Raw genomic sequence first — 9,859 nt, 5'->3', positions numbered from 1 at the left:
AGAGAAGCTACTGAGAATTTCAAAGGAACAGCAGGTTTATTCTTGTGGCTACTGGATGAAACTCGTAGACTTATCCATGGTTGAATAATTATTTCTAAATCATGCACAGACAGGCAACATAAATTATTTGAAAACAAATGTTTATACGTGGCCAAATTGAATATTAGATTTATTTTTTATTTTTTACATTTATGATATATTTAGATTGTATTTTGATATCTTAATAGAAAAATCATATATTTAATTGTTCTGGGATAGAAATTTAGTTGTGGGTTAAAATTATGGTTAGAGTTAGGCTTTGGAAAACATTCAGCTTTAGGGTTGACAGGAAGGATTTGGCTTATGTTTTAGAGCAAGCGCCTGTTTTTATTTCATTGAATAATTGAATCCATTTTTGATTGCACTTAAAGGTACAATAGGTCCATTTTGGACTTCTAACGGTCAAGAGAGGAATAGCAGCAACAAACCCCTTCAAACCACAACATTGTTTATTCCTCCCCCTTCTCTGTAAACACACTGACATTTAAACGCCATTGACTGTGCCAATTAAAAGCAATTTTCAACCAATGAGTTTAATTAGTGTACAGTTATCAATGCAATAATCCTAAATGTGTAATTTTTCCATACACATGCATAAGGAATCATCTTTATTGAACAACTATGGTTAATACAGTATATGAATAAAAATGTATTTCACAATATTTCACTGGGAGAAAACAAATATATACAGCAATAGCCTTCCCTCCAAAAAGTGAAAGCACTCAATGTTTGTAAATTTGGTCTATTTCCATGCAGATCTTTATGCAATATTCAATATTTAATGATGGAAATTATCTGTTTTATTAGAAGCAGCATATTGCATTTATGTAGGCCTGTTCAAAAAGTAAAAAAGTTGTACTACTTCAGATAGTTAAGAAATCATCATTATTCCAACAGTGAAAAAACTTTAATGAAATTAAAGACATTTAATTGAAGACATTTATGATAAAAAGCTATTTCACTGGAAGAAATGTATTAAATGTATTAATTTTCTTAAGAAATATGCATGAAATAATTTTGTTTTTTTACCATCGTCACTCTCCGCCACCATACTCCAGTCCAATTGGTGGCGGTAATGCACCAATATGATCCGTTTTAAAACGAGAAGAAGAAGAACGAGACGAATTATAGGAAGCTTTTTATGAGTTGCTAAAATCACTTCGCTTCGTTTTTTTTAACGATCTGTTACATGTTATATCAATTCAAAGAGAAGAAAATAGACTAGATGTTTTTGCAAACTGTAACAGGTCCCTTAAAATTCGTGAAACATTATTGTTAATGTAACATTTCACAAATTGAGTCAAGGTGAGTGAGATCCGAGGTCTGCTTGCATACCGCTGTAAACCTTTGCAAAACAATTTACATATTGAAAGATTACAGAAGACCCCGATGGAACCGAACTAGCTGCAGGTAGATAGAGAACAGACAGACGTTTTTGACCACCCGCTGGTCCCAGAATTGCATTAATATTTGTGACAGTTGTTGGTCTTCTGTAAACAATTCATTGTGTATGTAGTATGGGAAAATTATGCTTAAACCCTGTGCCCGCATTCTTGCACTAGGTCTTCTCTCTATGAACAACTTCAATGACCCCCCAGAATGGGACTTTCGACCAGGCCGGCGAGGAGACGGAGACAGTAACAAGTGGAATTATGCCCTTCTTATACCTGTACTTGGTCTGGCTGCCTTTCGTAAGCATTGCACCGCCGTGAGAACAATATCTAGCTTATTTAACTTTAGCAATACCCTTGACTAGAAATACAGCATAATGAATTGATTGGGATTGTGTATTTGGTTTCCTGTCAGGGACCAATTTAAGCCTTGCAAACAAGGTGTTCACACTAAAGAGTCAATCAGGGATTCACTTTGACACTAATTCTAGAACCTTGAGGTCATTTTTCAAAACTCTAAACACCTTATTAAATTTCTATAAATTTATTACCATTATTTTGCGAGCATTAGTTAATTGCCTAACATTAGATTTCCTTTCAGCAGTTGGCTTTTAGTTCCAGCTGGCAATTTTAGGCTGCATGAGGAAATCTTTTCCCAGCAAAAGGGACTATTTTTCTCCCGTTCCCATTACCATCTACACAACCTAAATTTCCATTCAAGAGTGACTTTTAGGTATCCCCCCACCCCCCTTTTTTTTTTCAAGAGTGAATATCTGTAGAATGACAAATCCGATGAGGCTACTGTTTTGTAAGTTCTTTATTGAATATATAAAGAAAATTTGCACAAAGTTTGAGCAAAATTGTGGTCACCTCCGATACCTCTGCTTGATTTTTCACAGAATTACCCTAATAATAATTTGTTATTTAGCTGACACTTTTATCCACAGCAACTGGCTGACACCATTCTCCAGGACTGGTTTCTGTCACTAGCCACTGAACTTACTGCTGTTTACCGCAGACAGGATCTGGACCAAAGTGTCGCAGAAGGAGATCGGGGAGGCGAAAGCCGGCTTTGACCGAGACCTGAAGGCGGTCTCCGGTGACCTGGAGACGACGTACAGGGAGGCCGTGAAGGAGACCCGTCGAGTAGCGGCGCGCGCGGAGCTGGAGCTGGAGAAGGAGCAGCAGCGCGCCCAGGGCTACAAACAGGCGCTCCACTCCCAGGGCCAGCAGCTCCTGGAGGAGCGCAGGTGGCTATGGGAGGAGCGCCAGGCGCTGGAGGAGGAGAAGCGGCAGGCGGCTCGGTACGGCCTAGCCGCCGCCCTCCTGGATGACGCCCTGGAAAGGGAGCGCGGGCGGCGGGTGGACGCCGCGGCCGTGCTGAGCGAGTTCGAGGCCGGGCTGGTGGAGAGGCAGAGCGCTTTCTGCAACGCCTTCCTGCCCCGGAGGTGGAGGCAGGAGATGGAGAGGGACCTGCTTATCCGGGCGGCCAAGGAGCCGCTGGCCGCAGAGCTGAACATGGAGAGCGATCTGAAGGACATCTTCAGGAACGACCGGCACTGTGACATGAGCGGGGACAAGCGTAAGAACGGCAGCTTGATGTGGGCGTACCTCAGGTTCTGGCAGCTGCAGGTTACATTGCAGACACACCAAAGGGCACAGGCTTGTCTACTGGGTGTGAAGCCAAACCAAAAGTGACCTTACTGGGGTTACTACAGGGAAACCTCAAGCTGATATGGGAAGAAAGTATTGATATTGTTGACACAGACGGGGCTTTTGGTGTGTATTAAAATATTGGGCATGATAATGTATTCACTTGCATGTGAGTTTTTTTGCAATGCTGGGAAACTGTTCTGATAAGAATATAATTACTATGTTTGACCGGAAGGGTAATGTTTTAAAGAGTCAATCATTCAGTAAATTAAGACAAAAACAAAATCCTTTAAAAAAAATGTATCTTCTTACATGATTAAAAAAAATCATATTATCATAGCACCCACTTGGCTGTGGGGAAGGGCCAAGAAAATAATTTTTTAAATATTATTAAGGCAGAAAAAATAGGACAAATTACTTGCGTTATGGATGTGACACAAAAAGGTATTTTAGGGAGATTATACACTTTCTAATTTTCTGAATTTTCAAGTCTAATGCAGAAAGTTTGAATCCGTGTAATGCCGGAGGCTTGGCAGAACATAAAAATAGTTTATATTTATTTATTCGTCCTGAGTTTTATGAGGAGATACCAGCATTATGGATGTGATGCCTTTGCGTTATGGATGTGACACGTCTGAAATGCACATTGTTTGACGATCTACTTCCCAATGATATTTTATCATAGTACATTTGTTGTCATCTGAAATGGTTCTGAATGTCAGTTTTGACATTGAGAGCCATCTGAAATGGTTTGGAATGTTTTCAAGATGACTGCCAAATAGCATTGATTTCAGTGGTAATGGGATTAATAAATATACTTTTAAGAATTTACATTACATTTTCCTGTTATTATTCTACATTTTATCACATTTCACCATTTCAAACAGTTATGACTTTTATTCAGTTATTCAGAAAAATAAAAACACTTTTACTTTTTATGTATTAGTCATTTAAGTCTGAATTAAGAAATAAATTGAGTGCAGAATTACTGTGAAATCAGTTTTTTTTCTATATAGATATAGACAACGTGGGGCAAAATGCATGTGTAACAGTAGGTACATTCCAGTAGGGGATACATCATCTCCACTGCTGATTTGGGAGAGAGGAGACTTGTACATTTATCAGAAGCATGGGATATCACCAGCCAACTTCATTTCACGTCACAGCTCACAGTCAAGAGTCGAGTCAGAGAAAAACATCTCCATATACTGCTTTGGTGTACAGTCGACGGGTACCTGGTCGACCAGCGGGGGGCGCTAGTGGGTGACGAGCAAATCCCGAACCGACTAGACCCCTTCCACACCATGGGTGATGCAATCTCTAATTACCTGTTGCCTTATTGGCTACCAGCCACAGTGGTATGGGCACAGTGCAGATCTGATCTAGGATTGTGGGGCTCATTCATGTAGCAAAAACAGTAGGTAATATCATTTTTTTAATGTATCATTTTACTGTAAAAAATAATGTGTTAGAGAATAATGGTCGTCAAAATGTTTTTAGCTGTGACACGACATCTTTGCAATTTCAAGATTTATTTTAACAGCATGTTAAACATGTACATTTCTAAAACTGTTAATAGAAACAAAATTTTGTAAACTTTGATTTTCACTTTTGATTGGTTTTTACGGCCAAAACATAACACATTTGGTATATTTCTTCCATGTTAAGCTAATATTTACATTGCTTTGCTTAGAATCGGCTCAAATCATTCAAATCATTTCTCAAATATATTTGTAGTGACACTGCAGGAAGCAGATTTCCTCTTGACCACCACAAATATATCTTTAGACTGCTACAGTACAGGCTAAGATATCAGCACCAACTGGTAGGCCTATAATAGGCTAATAACAACTTCATCCCTCCGCCTCTCACAAATTCCCATTTCATATAATGATATTATTGCAGGTCTGATTGATTGTGGAAGTTGACTGGGCCTTCACTGACATCTCTGTGGACTATGAGAGGACTTACGTGGTGGTGAGATTAGATTTGATACTCTATAGGCTACACGGGCGGGTTGTACAACTTTTGGTATGTCTTTGGTGATTCTGGAAACTTCCGTCTTTTCCAGGCATGTGCTGTCGTACTCCATAACGGATTTGAGCTCTGAGTGGCCGAGTGCTCGGTCTGAGTTCCTGTGTGAAGCTGCTTTGCCTGGCGTGAAGATTGGCACAGGGAGTACGTTCTTACAGGGCAGCAGATACTCCGCCATCTTCCCCCCCTGTCTACCCAGCAGGATCCTCTGGTCGGGGTGTCTCTTCACCAGAAAATTTGCCTCCTGTTTCTGCTCATAGCTCTCCTTGCGTGAAGTATCCTCCTCAAACAAAGATATCCTGGGAAAAGTATGATATGTTATTCACAAAAATCATACGTTGTCGATTATTCAGTTTAATGACAAACTGAAAACATGCTTCTTTTTTTTTATTTTGGCAAATGTATTGTAGAGTATTTTGTAGAAGCCCCTTTGGCAGCAATTACAGCTTTGAGTCGCTACTAGCTTTGCAGACCTGGATTTTGGGCAGTTTATCCCATTTAAACTCCGTTTGACAAACTCCAAACAGGTTGCCATATGCCTTTTACTGGCTTCCATCTAGCCACTCTACCATAAAGGCCTAATTGATGGAGTGCTGCTGAAATGGTTGTCCTTCCGGCAGGTTCTCTCATCTCTGCAGAAGGACTTCCAAAGCTCCATTTCATCATTATTGAGGCCACTGTGCTCCTGGGAACACTCAAAGCTTTAGAAATTGATTTATACCCTTGCCCTGCCCTATACCTCGCCACTATTTTATCACAGAGGTCTACAGAAAGTTCATTGGGCTTCATGGCTTGGTCCTGACATGCAGTGTGAATTGTGGGACCTTATATATGCAGGTGCTTTCTAGACTATGTCCAATCAATTCAATTTGCCACAGGTGGACTCAAATAAAGTTTTCAACACATGTCAAGGATAATTAAAGCAGACAGGATGCACCTGACCAGAATTTGGAGTGCCACAGCAAAGGGTCTGAATGAGAGATTTCCGTTTTAGATTTTGAACTTTTTTTTTTTTTAAGATCAAAATGTTATAATAAAGGGGGGAAGAAAAAACAATAGGGAGGGGGGGGGGTACAAGTCATTGAGATGCAGACAAGTTATATCTCAAATAGATCAGATTAGAGAGCATTAATCAACATGTTCTCTGTGAAAATCACCTGTGGATATAACATAATTAAGGGAATCCATAATAAGAGGGCCTACCAAATCCAAGAGTTCTAAGTATAGTTCTGACCATCTAACCCAGGAGATTTTCCTTTTTGTAAGGATCGAAGAGCTTTGAGTAGTTCCTCTAGGGAGTCAAGCATCTCCCTTTCAGATTGAGATATCTTTGGTAGAGTAAGGCTATCAAGGAACGCCCTGCAGCGAAATGCATAATCTATTTCAGATCTGTATAAGCTGCTGTAGAAAGTTTGAAATATATTATTTATAACTTGAGGGATAGTGGAAACAGTACCTGTGTGATCCTTAATAGCACTGATAGAGGCCTTGCTATCACTCTCCTTCAGCCTTAGTGCTAGCAAGCGACTGGGCCTTTCGGCGTCAAAGTAATATTTCTGTCTCGTTCTGTGAAAGATGAATTCAGCCCTAGAGAGAGACAGAGCCGTGCAGCTTGATCATCTCTGTAAAGTTTTGTTTTTGTAAGTTTTCCAGCGTTTTTATTTATTTTTCCAACTCATTAAACGCTTATTCCGCCCTTTGGAAAGGGTGGAAGAGAATGAAATACAAAAGCCCCTGATAAAACACTTTGTGGTTTCCCACAGAGTTTGAGAATTATCACAGCCCACTCTATTGATGGCCAAGAACGCCATGGCAATATCAGCAGGTAACCGGAGCTCACATGTAATAGGGGAGTGATCGAACAGCAGTATTGGCAAGATGTCGAGTGGAGCCATAAAGGGAATGAGGAATGGACTTGCAAAAATATAATCGATCCTGGAGAATGATCTGTGTCTGTTTTAATAGAATGTGTAATTTCTAACATTATTATTCTCAATCTGCCACACATCAATAACGTTTAGATCCAAAATAAACCTACTCAGAATTGTGAGGTTTGCTCTATCCGAAGAGGACCTGTCCAATGCGGGATCGAGGACTGAGTTATAATCCCCGCCCACTAGTCTGCACAATTTTCTAACAGTATATTGCTAATATCTTGTATAAATTCTCTGTCAACCTCATTAGGAGCATAAATAGATGTTAGCCTGACCTGATTGATTCTTATATTTAGATAAATAAATCTGCCTTGTTTGTCAGTTCCTACTTCAAGAGTTAGATGCAGCCTTCTATCAACCAGGATAAGTACCCCTCTCGTCTTGTTTTTGGCACAAGAGTGCGCTATAACCCTGAAGTGTCTGTCCTGAAATCTTTTTTTTTACATTTCTAAGAACATGTTACATTACATTACATTATTGGCATTTGGCAGACGCTCTTATCCAGAGCGACGTACAGTTGACTAGACTAAGCAGGAGACAATCCTCCCCTGGAGCAATGCAGGGTTAAGGGCCTTGCTCAAGGGCCCAACGGCTGTGCGGATCTTATTGTGGCTACACTGGGATTCGAACCACCGACCTTGTGTTTCCCAGTCATTTACCTTAACCACTACGCTACAGTCCGCCAGTCCACATGTTTTCACTTTGTCATTATACTATACAACACAATAAAGTGTGTAAAAAGTGAAGGGGTCGGACTTTCTTAAGCCACTGTACATTAATTACATAAATTACACATACATACATGCCAAGACGAGTTCACTTTCAAATATAAGATATAGCTTATTTGAATTATGAGAATGATTTACAAGGTCACAACTGCTTTGAGTAAACTTATGCACAGATGCTAGTTATGCTGCCACGTACTTCTGTTCCGGTCTCGTCTGCATTACCAGGTCCAGCCAAGTGTAATGGTAGTGCTCCCTCTTTTCCTCATTGTCCTCTTCCACATCACAATGAGCATTCACCAGATAAAATCTGACCTTTCTACTCGAGCAATGCATCACAAGATGAGTTCAGGCACCGGGTTGGCTTGGGTTGTGTTTTTACGACTGGCACTGAGCTCTGAGCTTATGCTGAAAAACAACTTGTAACTTTTAACTGGCTCTCCTGTACCTCTTGAATAATGGCACGCCTCTATTTTCGTTCCACTGCATCATAGTGAATGTGTTCATTGGCACGGGCGCAGGATTAGTTTACAGCGACGGAGAAGCGAAACCGATGAACCGCATATCCGTGCAATGCTATAAATTACAGTTTCACGGAGGAGCTGTTGACACCCGTTTCTTCTTACGTAACTGTCACGCAGCTGTGAGGGCTGGGTAAGAGCTGTCATTATTTAAATGTCAATTCCTTGATATTAACATTTAAATAAAGTGTTTAGAATGTTACATTTTAATATTTTACCTATATTTGGTTTTTGTAACAAGAATTCACATTAATTGTAGTCTTACCGATCAATAATCAACGTACTATTTTTGAGTATGTCAGAAACTAAAGTTGTTCAAGTCTGCATCAAACGTATCTCCAAAAACTGACAAAATCTGGAAATGAGAAGTGAAAAGGCAATAAAGTATGCACACCACGGTTATTGCACCACTACTGTCCTGTTGCTCATTCGTGATTTTTTAAATTTGATGTAGAAAGCATATAGCACTAACAGCTAATGATATTTCAAATGACATTGTTGTGTATTATCCACACAATGTCTAGCTTTTTTCTCAGAAGCATACAGACCAAAACTGAGATTTCTCTGACTTATTTAGAAGTGACCGTTTAAAAGTGTACACACTGTCAGCATGTTGATGGGGAGATATCTTGGGTCCTCCCTTGAACATCACTGTCATAGTCCCTCACTCTAGGCACCTGCCAAAGAGGTGTCTATCCTTGCAAAGTAAATGGTTAATGGTTGGCATTTATATAGCACCTTTATCCAAAGTGCTGTACAATTGATGCTTCTCATTCACCCATTCATATAGCGATGGTGATTGGTTGCCATGCAAGGCACCGACCAGCTTGTCAGGAGAATTTAGGGGTTAGTGTCTTGTTCAGGGACACTTTGACACACCCAGGGTGGGATTGAACCAGCAACCCTCTGACTGCTCTTGCTGCTTGAGCCAATGTCACCCCTTTAGGGTTTAAAGAGGCAATATGACCACACTTGATGAGCAAGCATAAGATACATAATATTGGCTCTGGCTGAGAACAATCTGCAGATGAGGAGCTTGGTCATATTAACTTATTTCTGAAATTTTACTTGTAATATTGCCCACTATATGTCGCACCCCCTGATAGACAAGGTGGGTGATGTCAAATATTTCACCTTTGTATTTCATTTGGGCTGATATGACTGAAGAGAGGTTTGTGTTATGCAGGGCAACTTTTGCATGGCTCACACAAGATTATCAAGAAAGCATTAATCATGCTTTCTGATGACCAGTCCAAGATTCAATTACAATTAATTAAATTACAAACACATACATGTGCCTTTTGAGGTACTGACATGTTGAAAGTGGAGGCTGTTTGGAACTCTGAAATGTTGGCAACTTTGATGATGATGAATGATGTCAAAACACATCAGTTTTAAGAATCATTATCATTGCCTGATTTTTAATAGTTTTAAAAGTTTCAATTAACCAGTAATCAAACATGAGGCTCATATCCCCCCTATATTGCCTTTCCAAATAAAAGTGGCTCCCTTCAATACAACTGTATTCTTTAGCAAGTGCTAAAACATTTGTCTACTTTTCA

General features: G+C 39.9%; 2 protein-coding genes across 4 annotated transcripts; one reads left to right on the top strand and one right to left on the bottom strand.

The window, feature by feature from the left end:
- Positions 1-1,136: 1,136 nt before the first annotated feature.
- On the top strand, positions 1,137-3,914 carry ccdc127a (coiled-coil domain containing 127a). 2 transcript variants are annotated; one of them, XM_061260463.1, is made up of 3 exons: positions 1,137-1,344; positions 1,602-1,730; positions 2,449-3,914. In XM_061260463.1, exons 2-3 carry the CDS (start codon positions 1,613-1,615, stop codon positions 3,126-3,128), a joined length of 798 nt encoding a protein of 265 aa, XP_061116447.1. In that variant the 5' UTR covers positions 1,137-1,344; positions 1,602-1,612; the 3' UTR covers positions 3,129-3,914. The 2 variants fall into 2 exon arrangements, with proteins under 2 accessions (XP_061116447.1, XP_061116438.1); XM_061260454.1 differs by having other exon boundaries at positions 1,137-1,449.
- Positions 3,915-4,716: 802 nt separating this feature from the next.
- zmp:0000000930 (telethonin) lies at positions 4,717-8,251 on the bottom strand. Of its 2 annotated transcripts, none has more exons than XM_061219801.1 (2): positions 7,976-8,251; positions 4,717-5,416 (listed from the first exon to the last, which is right to left on the bottom strand). In XM_061219801.1, the coding sequence occupies exons 1-2, from the start codon at positions 8,110-8,112 to the stop codon at positions 5,020-5,022; spliced, it is 534 nt and encodes a 177-aa protein (XP_061075785.1). In that variant the 5' UTR covers positions 8,113-8,251; the 3' UTR covers positions 4,717-5,019. The 2 variants fall into 2 exon arrangements, with proteins under 2 accessions (XP_061075785.1, XP_061075793.1); XM_061219809.1 differs by lacking the exon at positions 7,976-8,251 and adding an exon at positions 5,591-5,891.
- Positions 8,252-9,859: the final 1,608 nt, after the last annotated feature.

The sequence above is a fragment of the Conger conger genome, chromosome 1 (genome assembly GCF_963514075.1).
Source record: "Conger conger chromosome 1, fConCon1.1, whole genome shotgun sequence".
In the NCBI taxonomy this organism is placed as follows: domain Eukaryota; kingdom Metazoa; phylum Chordata; class Actinopteri; order Anguilliformes; family Congridae; genus Conger; species Conger conger.
Note: the sequence above shows the minus strand (reverse complement) of the source record. Positions and strands in the feature narration are given on the sequence as shown.

Coding starts and splice junctions, on each gene's coding strand:
- ccdc127a (XM_061260463.1), top strand. CDS start 1,613: ATGAACAACTTCAATGACCCCCCAGAATGGGACTTTCGACCAGGCCGG. Junction 1,731..2,448: donor ACTTGGTCTGGCTGCCTTTC/GTAAGCATTGCA, acceptor TGTTTACCGCAG/ACAGGATCTGGACCAAAGTG.
- zmp:0000000930 (XM_061219801.1), bottom strand. CDS start 8,112: ATGCATTGCTCGAGTAGAAAGGTCAGATTTTATCTGGTGAATGCTCAT. Junction 5,417..7,975: donor CAGACGAGACCGGAACAGAA/GTACGTGGCAGC, acceptor TACTTTTCCCAG/GATATCTTTGTTTGAGGAGG.